Source organism: Malaya genurostris, chromosome 3, assembly GCF_030247185.1.
Source record: "Malaya genurostris strain Urasoe2022 chromosome 3, Malgen_1.1, whole genome shotgun sequence".
Taxonomy (NCBI): Eukaryota; Metazoa; Arthropoda; class Insecta; order Diptera; family Culicidae; genus Malaya; species Malaya genurostris.
The window spans coordinates 127265486-127283156 of NC_080572.1; the positions used below are offsets into that span (position 1 = coordinate 127265486).

Here is a 17671-nt window from a genome sequence, read left to right on the forward strand (position 1 = left end):
GGGACGTACACGCGGTACTCCTTCGTGAACAACTCGTTGGTAGCAATCCCGTTTGCTTGCTTCAGGTCGGACACAACAACGCGTAACTTGTTTTGCGAAACCTTATCTATTGTTTTTATTGCCGAGTAATGTTTTTCCAGGTCCCGAGCAATATTTAAAACTCTGAGAGACTTTAATTTGGGCCGGAAGTATACCACCCACGGACCCCCCGAGCCATCGTCTTGGTAAACTTTTTGGCGAGCAGGCAATATCTTAAAGGGAGATGGAGGCATCGGAGAGGGAAATGGCATCGGAGAGGGAGATGGTATCGGAGGGGGAGATGGTATCGGAGGGGGAGATGGTATAGGAGGGGTAGATGGCATCTCGGAAGCAAACTCAGCCTCTAAATGTTCTTCGTTCATTCGTTCAGCTTCGCCCTCCTCCGAGACACCCCCACTGTCATCAATATTCATATTTAAAGTGCGGGAGTAAAGAAGTCTCCCGCACTTGAAATGAAAAAGAAAGAAATAAAATGAAAAGAAAATATATGAATAGTAAAAGTTGAAAGAAAAAGTTTGAGAAAATACTTAACAGTATGTCACGGTAAGCTGTTAGGTGAGTTGCTCCTTCACTCCTTCGTTGTGCTTCAACGTGACCTTGACTCAGGATTTGGCTGCTGTGATGCGGGTAGCAAACAATAGAAATAACTGCTGCCCGAGGATAGCACAATAGCGTCTACTGTCGATACTGATACAAAACCGGTGCACAGACAGAACTTACTTGCGGGGATGCTACTTTTTATCACTTTTATTTAATGCCTATACTACAGCCTCTGCTGTGATAGGCACCTTCGTCTTACCGATGTCGATTGTTAAAAAACGCGTGTGCTCACTTCGAACATTCGGTTACGAATGACGTATATCACTTGATATCAGCGCTAATGTGAACATACTATAATGCTCTATTCTGAGTAGCGGCCCTTACACGATCATTAAAAGTGTCATTACTAAAAAGTAATGACACTTTTAATGATCGTGTAAGGTCTACGAGTTCAGTAATGACACGAGTAATGATGGAATTCCGGATTTTCCATCATTACCAACATTATTTCTTCTTCTTATTTTTTTTGTGGAAGTGCTGAATATCTTTAGAACTATACGCGAAAAAATGACAAAGTGTAAGTAATGACACTTTTAATGATCGTGTAAGGGCCGCTAATAAACGAAAGATTTCCCATAATGAATTAAGATAAACATTACCACCTCAGAGTGAAAACTTTTTCTTCAACTTCTACTATGATTTTTCAAAAGAATTTGCCCGTTTTCATTAGAAATCGTTGAAAAGGTGGAATAATTAGAAATTTTCCGATTTGACAGCTCTTGCTGAAAGTATCATCTCTAAACAAGCAGCGCCTCTACATTTCAGTTTTGAGACAATATGCCAATAGGCAAAACTGAAATGTCAAATAGGTAGGAAAATTTCTAATTACTCCACTTTTTCAACGATTTGTTTTGAAAACGAGCAAATTCATCTGAGAAATCATAGTAAAAGTTGAAGAAAAAGTTTTTACCCTAAGGTGGTAATGTTGATCTTAGTTCATTGTGCGAAATCTACCGTTTATTCAGAATAGAGCATTAAACTTGGTTTGATACCATTTTTCAAATGCCTGAACATAACAAATAAAGTATCCAAAATAAAAAGTACTGGTTCGCTATTCATTCTAGTACTCGAAAAATCAACATTACACTGGTTTCTGTTTAGTAAAATGTTGATCCGAAAAAACCTAACCTTACCAAATTTCACATATTTCTGAAGATTTTCCATGTTTAATCGTAGTTTACACTAAAAAAAAGTAGTAGTAATCACTTTGAAATCGTTTTTCTTCTACTGCGAGTGTTATTTTATTTCTGATATCTATTTGTACTATTAAATAAACGATAAAAATGTTGTCAATCACTACTGCCGATATGATATCCTCCTTTTCTTGGTTCCATTTATCATTGGCAGGTGTCGCTACCGGTAAATCAGCTTTGCGACAATGTGTCAATACAGATATATACTCCCAAAATACCGATAATTCACGACAGATAAATACCGATTTTCGAGATAGACATGAGAAAAGGTTGCTGTTGGACCTTTTTTTTTGCTCGCCAAAATGAGATTTGGTGACATTTTCCTGGTACTTATGTTATGGGATTCTGATACCGATATGGTACAGATTAGAGTGCCTATAACCAGAGTGACGACATCTCATCCGTAATGTTGGCAACAATTCAAAACATTCCATTAGCTTTACATTGAATTGACAGGTCGTTTACTCGTTTGGAACTGGTAGCTGTCATTCCAAACGAACAGCTGTCGCCACTCTGATTATAGTCACTCTAGTACAGATAGATTTTTGCGCCAAATACAGATTTTTGGAAAAATGATCTGGCAACGCTGATAACAGCCCGCGTTGGCTTGGCATGCAGTCGGCTGGCTAACGGCTGCCAGCGGACAAAATATGGCTATGATTTTTGCTTTTTGTAGCCATAGCCATCACAACAATCCTGATACTATTAAAGCTCAAACAAAAGTGCGAATGCGAGCGAAGTTTGATCAATATACACCGAATGTGAAAGGCAAACAAAAAAGAGCTTTTCATATTGAGGTTCATTCGTTCGTCAAGCCGTGGCTGCTTACGATGCAGAACGAACGATATTCGCTCGTAGCTTCGCCTTGTAATGTGGAAGAGAATGAGCAATTAATACCACTTCTATACGCTCACCTTCCACGTCCAGTAGTGCGTTAATTCACAAACACAAACAAATGTGAACCAAATCCATCAGACCAGAAGTGGATGATGAATGGTTCAGTTGCTAGTACATTCATGAACCAAGAAGCGTATGAAGGATATTCACTCTAATTCGGTTCATTCGTTTTCCAAGCACTGGTAATTAGATTCGACAGTCTTCATTGAATCGGTCCTGGTAGCCGTTTGGTGCCCATGGCTGCACAGGTAGCCAAAACTTAATGCGGGTATACAAGGCAGAAACAAACGATTAATTGTTTCAGTGTTGTTTGGGGTAAAATATTTTCAATTCGTGAAATTTCCCTCTTGTTCTGAAGTCCATCTCAATCAGCGTTCCCAGGTCATTTTTCCAAAAATCTGTCTCTGACTGAAAAAATAGTCTGGTTTTGTCTGGGCTTGACCAGGCTTCATTTTCAGTGAGCAAAAAACAGGTCTCACCATCTATCGTATAGATGCCAAAAAGTGTGAAGCTCTGACGAAATCTAGGAAAATTTGAATAATCTGGTAAAATCTGACAAAAGATCTGGTTAGTTAGAGTGTCTGGCTCAGCGAGAAAAATCTGGCATTTGCCAGATAAATCTGTTGGCAACCTGGCAACGCTGATCTCAATACATAAAAAAGAAGAACATAATCAGTACTCAAGGATAGTCAAAGAAGAGATTTTTCGTTACACCCTTGGTAGATTGATTTAGCTGAAAACTTGTCAGCTTGATAATATTGATTGTTATACTGCTACTGAATTGAATAAGCAATTACCACGACTAAGATGTCGACGGAAGTTTCGTAAGTATCATTAAACTATCATTCAATTAGAGCAAGAACACATTCTCGGAAATATACCAGCGTGTTTTCCGGCGTCCATTTTTATCGATCTGTCGGCAAATTGTATTCCTCGTTTTCTTGTTCAATGTTCCGTTTAGGATTACGATGGAACTTTAATTTCGATTCCATTAATTTCTCTACTATATCAACGCCTAGCAATTTATCGCAATGGCTTATTAATGCAGATAACATATTGCCATGATGACTTCATAACCTTTATTTACATGATCTAGAACAATCTCGAATCAATGTATCTTATGTTTATTTCTAGTGTTCCACCGCCTGCCATCTGGGCTCAACGAAATGATGTTCTTTACTTAACGTTAAACGTGGAGTGTCCTGATCCTATTTTTAAGTATGCAAGAAATATTCTCGAGTTTATCTGTATTAATAATTTATTTAGGTTCACAGAGGACTCTATGTACTTCAAAGGTGTCGGCTTACCCGAGAAGAAAAACCACGAAGTGACGATTAACTTTTATAGTAAAATCAATCCCGATAAAGTGATCAGCAAAAACACTAGTCGATGTATCGAGTTTGTCATCTCTAAAGCAGACACAAAGGCATCTTACTGGCCAAAACTAACTAACGATAAGAACAAACCTCACTGGCTCAAAGTGGATTTCAACCGATGGAAGGACGAAGGATCCGACGATGAAAATAGTTAGTAAACATTGTATTTTCTCTTGAATAATTTCTTTATGGGGCAATGCGCGTTGAAGGGATGGACATAACATGTATTACCAACTCCCAAAATACGTCACATACAAATAACACAATTATGAAAACTGATTTATTGCGAGGACTTGTCGCATCGGCGTCTCCGTGTATGGCGCTGGTATCGTTATCTAGTCGTATTTTCGAGCACTGACATGAAATCATTTTTAGGTTGTGAACCATTTCGAGAACTATTTTTAATTTTTGTTAAAATTTGACCTTTAGCTTTTTTCTAACGCGTTATATTTAATTGAATACGGTTTTACCTATATTGGACAGTTTTCGATTAGCACTAAATAAGTTTCTAGGTTCAATGATTTTTTTGTTTACTCTTATTATTTCTTCCAATTAAATGTTCAATGCAGATCGAAAGTTTACAGTTTTAGTGTTTCGTTATAAAAATCAACAGACACTGTAGTCATAATGAAAGTTTCTGATAATGGAAAAAAATAGATCTAATTCGATTGTGTGAAAGATGGAGCCCAAATCCAGATGAAGCATCGTTCGCTTCATAACTAATGCGCCGTACTGATAAGTGGAGAAGGACCTCGTTGCGAAGAGCTTATGGTTATTTATTTTAGCAGTGACGGGCCGTTCGGATCCATCACTCAAGGCGTTAGAGGCATACGTTGAAACCGATTTTTCATAGTTCTGGTGAAGATTTTTCCAAGACAGCCGACTAACGACGAAACGAACAAATCGATGCAACGCAATGCGCTCCATTGATATAGTTAGATTTCCATTCAGCGAATATACTGGTTACGGTAAGGTACGGTTTACCTGCCTCATAACAGATGATTTCATCTGCTGCATACCGTGTTAGGTTTCGCAGGGGACTGAGTTTAGCTCGAGACATGACATTTCAACCGTGTAACGTGTACACTACGATGCGGTATGAATTTTGAGTTTGTTAGACTTTTTGATAAACGGCTTGCGCTGTCATGGAGAAACAACTTTTGAGCACATATGTGAATTATTTCATTCCTGTGGGATAATCAGGGCAAAAGTTATCAGTCAAATGCAGAGAAAATCTCGGCTTACCAACCCCAGGGCTGTGACAGGTTGGCAGAGTTTCATTAAATATGTAAAAGACATCAAATTCATCGATGGAAAACGTTTATTAGTAAAAAAGTCCGCTCTATTCCTATCTTTTAAGTATTTCAGATTTAGTGTCGGCAGCATAAAACAACTATTCTTTCCTACGCCAGCGTACGCGCTGACGTTCAGTTTTATTTTCTTCCTCAAATGCTGCCAATTATTGGAAACTTAGACATTTGGTCGTAGTCAACACATCAGTAAGACATCGAGTTCCCAGAGCTCACCGTAACGCCATCTGCGTTTCAATGTCGTCTATCTCAGCTCAAAGCGATATTACCGATGCATGCGATCGTTGTGCCAATCATTTTGTGCTAAGCTGAAGGTCGAAATTTCGAAAATAGCCATCAAATATCTCGTTTTACCCGCAAAGTATCTGTTTCGATGCCGAGACGAAGTGCTTTATCTCATCCCGCTGCTAAGCGTCGTCGTGAAAACGAATACGTATTCGCCTCTTCATTATTTTCTAGGCGGAAACACGTTGATGACTGCAACATTCAAACGGTTTCATCATCTTCGTTAGTATGGATTTATACAATCATATCTCAGAAGTCGACGCCTTACTATCAAAATTGACGATTGTGTTTCCGACGAATTTGTTGCTACATTTGGAATTCCACAGGGGAGTTATCTTGGCCCTTTGATTTTCTTACTGTACTTCAACGATGTAAATCTTTGCCTGGATGGACCACGAGTTTCTTTCACTAGTGACCTCAAGATCTATCACACCATCCGCAGCTCAGAAGATGTGGCATTCCTTTAACGGCAATTAGCAATCCTTGCGATTTGACGCAAAACCAATCATATGATAGTGAATCCAGAAAAATGCTAAATCATTGCGTTCACAAGCAAAAAGTTACCGTTCAAATTCAAATATTATCTTGAAGGATTCATGATTAGTAGATCGACATGCGTCAAAGATCTTGGTGGCATCCTCGATGAGCAGTTAAACTTCACATTATCTAGGATTACTGCTTGGTCTTGACACACCACAAATACTGCGAGAGCTGGCGCGTGCTTTGAGGATAGCTGATGTTTCGAATAATAGGATTGACTCTCGCTTCGCTCCACGAGGTTAATATCAATGTTCGTCTTCGTGCTTACCGTAACAACGCCTTTCTTCGACTACCTCTACGTCGCACCAACTATGGAGTTAACGATGCCATTATAGGCTTGGAAAGATCGTAAAATCGTGTATCATCTGGATTTAATTTCAATCTTCCACGCAAAATAATACAAGCCATATTTTTACTTAATATTAGAAATTATCCTACTGCAGTGTATCTAACCAAAATTATTAAGCAGCTGCTCTTCCTGGAGTAAAGAACAATTGACCTTGGTCGTCAAACCGATGCTGGTCTAGTTTTATTATCCACTACTCTGTACCCACTACACCGATTTACCACCGCACCAGTAAAATAACCTGAATGGACGAACATGTCATTAAAAAATTGCCTTTATTCGGTTTTAATTCTTGAAAGCTTAATGATTTTTTCCGTACAAAATCTACAATTATTCTACTTATTTAAAAAAAAATCTGTTTTTATCGATGCCGCAATTGAACTAACCATGTTTGATACTCATATCATCGACCACAATCTTCAACTGCGCATATCACTATCGAATGTTTCGTGATCCTTCTATGAAATTCATTTTAAAGATTGCACAAAAAATATATATATTCATGAAATTGAACAAACCAAACCATATTCCTAATCTGTCTAGAAACTGGATCTTTTTTTTTTTCATAAATACGTTTATTTCTTAAGGCAGTTTACATAGGTTTTTCTTCGCCGTAGCATCACTTTTACATAATATTCTTATCCTAATTTAATTCTAACATAGTCACAACCTTTTGAATTTATTAAAACATATTCTCTTATAGCTTAAATATCATCTTAGGTAACTCGTCATTAATTATGAAATCTACTCGGAAATATTATTTGAACCAAACGATTAACTTCTATAAATTATAAAATAAGCTGTTATTTTCAGACATTTTGTTGATAATTTCATAAACTGTTTCGAGTTTGTTTGTATCATTACATAATTTTTATTCTAATTTAGCTATTGGTTGAACTCATGGACGCAGCTGGGATCAGAACTAAGTCTTAAAAGGGGCCTTTATTAAATTGAAACTCCAATTTTCTTTATGAAATGATAAATAAGTTTCATGTATGAAAGGTCACGACAAGCAAGAATGTCTCGAACTGGGATATTGGATAGTCTACCTTGGGTACGCAAAGAATTTATTAGTTGAGATCTGACATCACGATACTCCACGCATGTCCAAACGACATGATCAATATCCCGATAACCTTCTCCGCAAGCACAATGATTAGTCTCGGAGAGCCCAATTCGAAGGAGATGTGCATCTAACGTGTAGTGATTGGACATGAGTCTGGACATCACACGAATGAAATCCCTACTCACATCCAGTCCCCTGAACCATGCCTTTGTCGATATTTTCGGAATAATTGAGTGCATCCACCGACCCAGATCATCACTATCCCAAGAAGCTTGCCAGCTGGCAAGTGTTCTTTGGCGAGACGAGCTATAGAATTCGTTGAAAGCAATCGGTCGCTCATAAATTTCACCCTCAATAGCACCACGTTTGGCTAAAATATCGGCTCTTTCATTGCCAGGAATGGAGCAATGAGCCGGGACCCAGACTATAGTGATTAGATAATTATTGTTCAATATGTCGTTCAGGCACTGTTTTATTTTGCCCAGGAAAAACGGTTCAGTCTTGCCAGTCATGTTTGAGCGAATGGCTTCAATTGCACTCAGACTATCTGTGAAGAGGAAATAATGGTTTGGAGATCATGTGACGATTACACTCAAACTATAATGAACTGCTGCTAGCTCTGCTATATAAACAGATGCAGGTTCTTGAAGCCTAAATGAGGCCGAAACATTATTGTTGAACATACCAAACCCTGTCGCTTCTTCAATTCGCGATCCGTCCGTGTAAAACATTTTCTCAGAGTCAATATGCCTGAACTTACTTGAAAATATTTTTGGGATTTCCGTCGAGCGTAGATGATCCGGGATTCCACGCACTTCGCGCTGCATGGATGTATCGAAAAATAAAGTTGAGTCAGGGGCACTTAGGATGCTGACACGGATAGGAATATATCTTGAAGGGTTGATTTCCTGTGACATATGGTTAAATATACTGTCATGAATTTTGTTTGAGATCGAAGCTCGACTAGTCGTTCGAAATTATTAATTACCATGGGATTCAGCACCTCACATCTTATTAGCAGGTGTGATGAAAGCTCCCAAAATCGATCTTTCAATGGAAGAACTCCCGCCAGAACTTCAAGACTCATTGTATGTGTCGAATGCATGCAGCCTAAGGCAATTCGCAAGCAACGGTACTGAATTCGCTCAAGTTTGATAATATGAGAGTTTGCAGCGGAACGAAAACAAACGCATCCATATTCCATCACTGAAAGTATCGTTGTTTGATACAATTTTATTAGATCTTGCGGATGAGAACCCCACCAAGATCCTGTTATTGTTCGAAGAAAATTTACTCTTTGTTGGCATTTCGTTATCAGATACCTAATGTGTCCTCCCCACGTGCATTTGGAATCAAACCACACCCGAGGTATTTAAAAGTTAAAACCTGTTGGATCATTCTTCCCATCATATGGAGCTGAAGCTGCGCGGGATCATGCTTTCTTGAAAAGACGACTAACTCTGTTTTCTCCGCAGAGAATTCGATACCAAGTTGAACAGCCCAAACGGACAAGTTATCTAAGGTATCTTGCAATGGTTTATGCAGATCAATAGCTTTGGGTCCAGTAACTGAAACCACGCCATCATCTGTCAATTGTCTTAGTGTACATGGGGTTACTAGATAGCTGTCAATGTCATTCACGTAAAAATTATAAAGGAGCGGACTGAGGCATGAGCCTTGCGGTAGACCCATGTAGCTAATTCTGAATGTTGTCAAATCGCCATATGAAAAATGCATGCGTTTCTCTGACAAAAGGTTGTGCAAATAATTATTTATAACCGCTGGGAGTCCATGTTGGTGGAGCTTGTCTGAAAGAACATCAATGGAAACTGAATCAAATGCTCCTTTAATGTCTAAAAATACAGATGCCATTTGTTGCTTTTGAGCGAAGGCAATTTGGATGTCAGACGAAAGTAATGCAAGGCAATCATTCGTCCCTTTATTTCTACGGAAACCAAACTGAGTATCTGACAACAAACCGTTCGTCTCGACCCAAGTGTCGAGACGTCGTAGAATAATTTTTTCGAACAATTTTCTGATGCAGGACAACATCGCAATGGGTCTATATGAGTTGTGATTGGAAGCTGGTTTCCCCGGCTTTTGAATGGCGATAACTTTCACTTGTCTCCAGTCAGGTGGAACAATATTTTGCTCAAGAAACTTGTTGAACAATTCCAACAAACGTCTTTTTGCGAGGTCGGGCAGATTCTTCACCAAGTTGAATTTAATTCTGTCCAACCCAGGAGCGTTATTTTTACAAGACAAGAGTGCTATAGAAAATTCCATCATTGAAAATGGGTTATTAATAAAACCATTATTTGGAGGAGATCCCCGAATAATGCTCTGCGTAGGAACAGAATCTGGGCAAACTTTCCTAGCAAAGTCAAATATCCATCGGTTCGAGTATTCATCACTCTCATTGCCCAAGTTACGATTCCTCATTCGTCTGGCCGTGTTCCAAAGAGTGCTCATTGAGGTTTCTCTTGACAAACCTTCGACAAAATTTCTCCAATAGCTACATTTTTTAGCTCGAAGTATGCTCTTGTACTTGGTTTCTAAAACCATAAGTTTTTCAAAATTCTGAGGAGTTCCTCCTCCCCGTTTTAGAAACGTCTTGCAAGCATTTTGTTTTGCGAGTTTAGCCTCTGAGCACTCTTTGTCCCACCAGGGGTTGGGAGGCCTTCTGTTAGTCGTTAGCCCAGGAAAGCGTTTAGTTTGGGATTGTTCTGCTGCCTCCAGAATCGAACAAATGAGGAAGTCATATTCTTCAAGTGGAGGGAGCTCTTCCATTGAATTCAAAATACTAGAGATACTACTTTGGTATTTAATCCAATCGATATTTTTTGTCAAATCATATGGAATACTAGCTGAAGTAGCAATGCAATTGCTATTGCTAATTGAGATGATGATTGGTAAATGATCGCTACCGTGTAAATCAGGCAATATTTTCCAGGTGCAATCTAGTCGAATTGATGTTGAGCAAAGAGATAGATCTAATGCACTTGGGCGTGCAGGAGGTCTTGGGATCCGTGTCATGCTACCCATATTTAATACCGTCATGCTAAAATTGTCACAAATGTTTTGTATTAAAGATGATCTGCTATCATTGTAAACGGAACCCCACATCATTCCGTGCGAATTTAAATCCCCCAGAATCAATCGTGGAGCAGGAAGGACTTCAACCATTTCATTAAGCTGTCGCTGTCCAACTTGTGCTTTTGGAGGAATATAAACCGAAGCTATGCAAATATCTTTGCCTTTAATGTTTATTTGGCAAGCAACAACTTCTATACTAGAAGTTGAAGGGATGTTTAATCTATAAAAGGAATAGCATTTCTTAATTCCCAAAAGCACTCCACCATACGGAGAGTCTCTATCGAGACGTATAATGTTAAAATCATTAAAATTTAAAGCTATGTTTGAAGTAAGCCATGTTTCGCATAAAGCAAATACATCACATTTTTGACTATGCAATAAAATTTTAAATGAATCAAGTTTTGGCATGATGCTTCGACAATTCCACTGCAGGACAGTGATTGTATCATTTGCGGCGGGTGATAAATTATCCATCAAAAGATACAAAACCTGAGACAATTGGCCATTGAGCTGATAACTGCTTCAAAAAATTTCTAGCTATTGGAAGGAATGCCATTATGAGGGTCTTTAAGGGTTCAGATATATTGAATGCTGAGAAAATCCATTCAACAATTTCCGAAAACTTCAGTAATCCTGTTGGTGGCTGTGAAATAGAGCCCACAGGATTATTACCTTTTTCTGTGCTAGATCCTGGATTGGTTTGTGAATTTGACAAACCAGGAGGCACAGTCTTTGGTTTTGACTTTTTTTGTTTAACACGGGGATCTTTTTTTGAAGATGAAATTTTAGGTGTCTTTTTTGGTAATTTGGAAGAAGACTTCTTTCTCTTAACTGACCCTTGGGTAGTGATAAACGAAATACCTTCACTATTTTCGTCAGAGTCAGAGTCCTCTGATTCCTCTAAATTTGAAAACCCGTTTTCGGTTTCCAAAGGAGGGACATCAATGACCGTTTTAAGCATTTCTGCATATGTGCGCTTAGACCGTGCTTTTAAAGAAAGCTTAATTTTGTCTTTGTGTACTTCAAATGCAGTGCATACTGAAATATCCTCATGAGGACTATTCCCACAATAAATACATTTTTCAATTTCCTTGTTGCAATCATTATCTTTATGAGGCCCTTCACACTTAATACATTTTGGTTTATTACTACAGTAAGTAGCTGTGTGGCCGAATTTTTTGCAGTTCGTACAATTCATTACATTTGGAACAAAAAGCCGAACAGGGAGGCGAATTTTATCGACATAGACATGGGACGGCAACGCAGACCCGGCAAATGTCACTCGAAACGAGTCTGATGGGCGATAAACTTTCTTTCCCTCTTCATGAACTACTGAGTACAGTTGTTTGCACTCCAGTATTTTCACACCCTCAAGCATAGAGTTCTTGAAACGACCAACACCATGCTTGAGTAAATCATCTACCGAAAGACTCGCTTCGGTAACAACACCGTCAATTTCGACATCTTTGGAGGGTATGTAAACTTTATACTCTTTAATGAAATGTTCCGAAGAGACAATATCATTCGCGTGTTTCAAATTATTTACCACAACACGAATTTTATCGTTATTTACTTTTATGATCTCTTTGATTGAAGAGTATCGTGATGTCAAACCTTTATTAATTTGTACAATGTTTAATGGCTTTGATATACGTCTAAAAAATACTATCCAAGGCCCAGAAGAGCTCTCCTGATATTTTTTCGTTCGTGGGGGTATCGGATTCATGCTAGGATTTACGTCCATGGATTCATCCATCACATTAAAATTTTTAATGAAACTTTAAATAAAAAATGAAACCAACACTACACAGTACTCAATCAAAAGGAAAAGAAAAAACTTCTACCTTGAAATTGCTGTCTATCTCCGTTGCACTGCCGTGTAGATCCTCGTTGCTCTAGATGTTCTTGTTGGTTGCTGATTGTTGGATGTGATGCTACTGCTACCTGACATCCAGCACCACTCGATTTCCGATTTACTTTTGTTTTCGCCAGCTGTAACCAGCGCAGGTCACCGGTGTATACCTGCGTGTTGTATGGCAGTGGAAAGACCGAGTTGTCTTGTCTCCTTCTTCCTTGTGCTCCGCACCGATATGCTTCTGCACCGATATGCTTCTGCACCGAAGTGCCTTCGCACCGGTGTGCCTTTGCACTCTCCTGCTTCTGTGTGCCTTTGCACTCTTCTTCTTCGATGTGCCTTTGCACTCTCCTGCTCAGCACTTGTGGCTGTATATTGTGGCCTGGGTAGAGCTTGGGAAACGCCGTTTGTTGTTTCCTTCACCAGCTTGGCCCAGCACTAGGGCTCTCTTATGCAGCACGACTATACGTTTTAACGGCTGCTGCCAACAGGTCTCTACCTGTAGTTCAACCGTTGTCGTATTTAACGCGTGTAAACCAACCAGCGTTATTAAACTGTACGCTTCTATACACAACCTTCTCGGTTGAACGGCTATTACTGAATGGGAAACTGGATCTTAAGAAACCTCAAATTCCAATTCTAGCTATCAAGAAACAAAGACATCACAAACAGCCAAATACCTCGGAAACGAGCTCAGCTTATTTTTAATTGAAAATAAAAACCTGCCTATACCTAATATTACTTTCACTACGTTTCAGATGAAGGTGACAACGTAATGTCTTTAGAGGACATGTTGCGATCAACAGATAAAAACAAACTTTCTTTCGATGATCTCGACGATGATCAAGAGGACTCGGACGACGAAGCGATGCCTGGCTTGACCGAAGACAAGGACGAAAAAGAGGAAGATAAATAAAACCGAACTTCCCTTCGCTGTGTGGGCAAACTGCGCTCGATACACTATAGCTGCTTTTAGAGAACAGGCTCAAGTCATTAGTGAACTATAATTTCATTTTTATTTGTATCGTTTCTTGTATCACCCTCTTTTCGTTCAGTGATGATTTGAACCACTTTCTGAAAACGGCCAAAAATGGAAATTGAGCCTGAAGACAACACAGTCAAAAACAACCATTGGTGTGTAACTTTTATTTAAGGCGTAAGAGGGTAATAATATTAGGCTTCTAAGAGAATTCGAGGAGCAAAAGCTGAACATAGAGCTATAGATATTAATGAATGATGCAAGGATTTTTGAGAGGAAAAATCATCAAAACAGTCTGACACATTCGTATAAATAAAGCACTATGAACATTAGGGTTGGACAAAATTTTGATTTCAGCTTCATCAAACTTTTCATGTTCCTTTTGAGTTCCATAAGAACTATGGAAAATTTTAGTTCGATCGGTGAAACTAATTTTTTCCAAAAAAAAATCGATGAGAGATCAGCATAAATAGGTTTTTGGTGTTTTGGTCGATATTGTAGATAAACTCAAATCTAATAATTTTGCCAAAAGCATAAACTCTCTAGTTTGGAAGATATGGACGATGCTATTTTATGCAAATAAAAAAAAAAATCACATGAATTTTTTGTGTCTTTACAGTAACTATTGAAACATGGTTTGTCACTTCAAAAGAATCTTCATGCTACACTGAGTAATTATCATAAAAACATCATCAATCGTTATAGCATAATAAAAAAAGTCTAATCATATTACGAACACTAGCAGCAGTTATGCTAGATATATTAGGGCATTAGCCATTATTCGGACCTTGTGTCGGTTTTCTGGTTTTGCGGTCTTCGAAGCTTTTCTGTATTGTTAAATTTCCGAAAATAATATGGCACTGATTTTTAGAATTTGTAGGGTGATCTCCAGTTGATTTTTTTTGTAAAAAGTCAGTTTTTCCATACTAAATCACATAGAAACTTTAAACCTTGGGCGCAAAAATATAATTCTGCCGATCGAGCAAAAATTTTGCAGTTCTTATGCGATTCAAAAGGAACACGAAAAGTTTGGTGGAGCGAGAAAATTAACCTTTTCATATTGTTCCCATACAACCTTGTCCAACCCTAATGAGCATGAGTTCTGTTACGAACCTTGCATTTCATTTTTTTCTTTTCTTCTTACAAATTGTCCTCCTATGTTTATTGAAAAGATACAGAATTGCTTTAAAACCGACTTTTAATCGGACCTACGAGAACTCGTGTTCGGATGTACGTTATTTGGCCGAAATTTGTTTGGCAGAACTTTTGATTGGCATAAATTTGTTTGGCTTAATGTCATTTGACATAAAATAAAAAGATGTATTGCTCCATTTGGCATAATTGTTTTTAGGCATAAATTTCATATGGTATAATTTCGATTGTGCATATTTTAGATATTCGATTTGATGTGTGATTCTTTTTGCGGACTGGTTGCATCTTGTTTTCGTAATCAAAAACGAAACGAATTGTCTTTTATGGTCGAGAGTATTCAGAAAGGCTGTAATATATTAATGCTTTACGGTCGAATTGTCTTTTATGGTCGAGAGTATTCAGAAAGGCTGTAATATATTAATGCTTTACGGTCGAAAACATGAGATTACATGTCAATGTGGTGCAGCCACATAAGCGAGGCCAAGGAGACTTGGTGGCACTAAGCCACTGAGGCGACGCCGGCTGAGTCGACCGCCGACCCGCTGTTTTCCTGGTCTACTCAAAGATAGAAAATATCCCTTGGCCCCGCAAAAGATATATTTTGTATCACGACGAGGGCAATGCAACCTCGGTGGCGCCAAGCCGCTGCTGAGGTAACGCAGTCCGAGTCGTCCAATCACTAATCGGAAACGATTACCTCTAGCAATAAAACGTGTAGTCCCGCGTTTTCGGCCGTTATGCATTTATATATTTCAGCCTTACAAAGTACTCCCAATTTGGACGAATCGAATATCAAAAGTAATATGTACAGTTGAAATTAGGCCAAACAACAATTATGCCATTATAAAACAGTATGCCTTTTTATTTTATACCAAATGAAATTATGCAAAAAAAAACTTTGGCCAAATAACGTACACCCCTCGTGTTCTATACAGAGCTTATAATTGTCACGCATTCTCAATGAAAGAAACCACTTCAACAACCTCATTTTCAATATTATACTGTCTCATTAGCGGCCCTTACACGATCATTAAAAGTGTCATTACTAAAAAGGAATGGCACTTTTAATGATCGTGTAAGGTCTACGAGTTCAGTAATGATGGAATTGTGGATTTTCCATCATTACCAACATTATTTCTTCTTCTTATTTTTTTGTGGAAGTGATGAATATCTTTAGAACTATACGCGAAAAAATGACAAAGTGTAGATTTAAATTGTTAATATTTCATTAACCTTAACGTTTCAATGGCAAATCAAATTTATTTTCAGCTAAACGAAAATAAAAATATTGCTATTGCTGGAGTAGTTACAAATACTCATCATTAATAATGAACGTGTAATGCTAAAAAGTAATGATGTACAGTAATGCAGTAATGACGAGCGTTTGAGCAGAAGTGTCATTACTTAGTAATGACACTTTTAATGATCGTGTAAGGGCCACTATTCGTAAATGACCGACACCAGAACAAGTGAAGAGAGGCGAAGCATTTTCGTTTCTCATTGAAATCAGCTCTGGTTCTATATATCATTCGGCTGAGCTCGACAAATAGGAAATTTACGATGTACTTCAATCGACGGAGTGATATCACTTTTTGTTTTTGTATATTTTTTAGTTGTGAGTAGATGGGGTAATATGCACAGTAACGGATGAAAAGCAAAGTAGCAGGGCGATCGACGGCGGCCCACGGCTCACATGACTAGCTTCAAATCATTAAAACTGTTCTCTGGAAGATTTATCACAATGACTGATGGTAAGCGAGTTCAAGTTCTAGGTGAAGGATATGGTATTATTTACGGTCTGAATGGAGCAAACAATTTGCAAAAGTGTATCCGGACGACCCCGGTTCTAGATGCGGGTGATCAGTACAAATAATTAACACGAACGATTGTAAAACTAAAACGAACACATTAAAATGTTACATACTAAAGGCGTATCCGAAATTATACTCTGGACGGATACTATGTCCCTTATTACCGGTATCACTACACGGTGAAAACCAAGTGAAGTGATTGTGACCCTTATTATAGACATCACTTCATGGTGTAAATCAAGAAAAGTGAATGTAGATTCTTACTACGAAAGTCGCTTCAGAAAAAAGGAATTACTCAAATGAGCCTGTCAGCTTGGAGCGAAATCAATCTTCAGTTCAGCAACGCCATCACATTCAACATATCATGTCAATTGTATGGGTCTGTAGCAGAGTTACCATTTTAAAATCTGTGTTACAATTTCAAAAGTCTGTGTTGCATATTTTCGATCATAATCTGTGAAAAACATTTTGAAAATCTGCCATTTTTTTGGAATATACATAAAAACCTGCAGAAATCTGTGAATTTTGATAAAATCTGTGTTCTGCGACACAGAATCTAGGTGGCAAAACAGGCAAAAAGTCTGTGATTTCACAGAAAAATCTGTGAATATGGTAACTCTGATGTGCAGTGCTGCTATTTTGGCGCACACTAATTTGACATTTCTCTTCACTACACGCTTAAAAATAGTTACTCAAAAATGAGTAAGATCTCACTCATCTACAGAAAAAGTGGAACAACTCTAATTTAGAGTAACTCCGAAGTTACTCAAATTTGAGTTCTTCCACTGGAAACGATATTTGGGTAAAATCTACTCATTTACTGAGTAATATTTTATTCGTACATGTACAAAAATAGAGTAACTATCACTCAAATTTTGTGTGAAATTTTATTTCACATATACCAAATTTGCAAAAAAATTGCTCCTTTTCTGAGTGTATTGTATTAAAATGTTAAATAATTGAACTCAATACTATATCAAGTGGTGGTCGCTTGGAGTAATGTGTTATGCTCAGGCACCAATCATACACTTATTCCTCATAAATGACATTTGAGCATATTCGTTTCCATTCTAAAGCACAACACGAAGCTGATCATTTCGGTTTTTGCAGACACAACACCGTTTGT

At 38.1% G+C, this 17671-nt stretch overlaps 1 protein-coding gene across 2 annotated transcripts; it reads left to right on the top strand.

The window, feature by feature from the left end:
* The first annotated feature begins 3178 nt into the window (after window positions 1-3178).
* LOC131435586 (uncharacterized protein CG16817) lies at window positions 3179-14694 on the top strand. 2 transcript variants are annotated; one of them, XM_058603631.1, is made up of 4 exons: window positions 3179-3553; window positions 3864-3947; window positions 3996-4255; window positions 13362-14694. In XM_058603631.1, the coding sequence occupies exons 1-4, from the start codon at window positions 3537-3539 to the stop codon at window positions 13517-13519; spliced, it is 519 nt and encodes a 172-aa protein (XP_058459614.1). In that variant the 5' UTR covers window positions 3179-3536; the 3' UTR covers window positions 13520-14694. The 2 variants fall into 2 exon arrangements, with proteins under 2 accessions (XP_058459614.1, XP_058459613.1); XM_058603630.1 differs by lacking the exon at window positions 3179-3553 and having other exon boundaries at window positions 3826-3947.
* The last annotated feature ends 2977 nt before the right edge of the window (window positions 14695-17671 follow it).

What these genes read in the sequence shown, in the direction of transcription:
- LOC131435586 (XM_058603630.1), top strand. Translation starts at nt 3,841, where the DNA reads ATGTATCTTATGTTTATTTCTAGTGTTCCACCGCCTGCCATCTGGGCT. An exon ending in TGTCCTGATCCTATTTTTAA is followed by an intron (nt 3,948 to 3,995) that starts GTATGCAAGAAA and finishes TAATTTATTTAG; the next exon opens with GTTCACAGAGGACTCTATGT. An exon ending in AGGATCCGACGATGAAAATA is followed by an intron (nt 4,256 to 13,361) that starts GTTAGTAAACAT and finishes ACTACGTTTCAG; the next exon opens with ATGAAGGTGACAACGTAATG.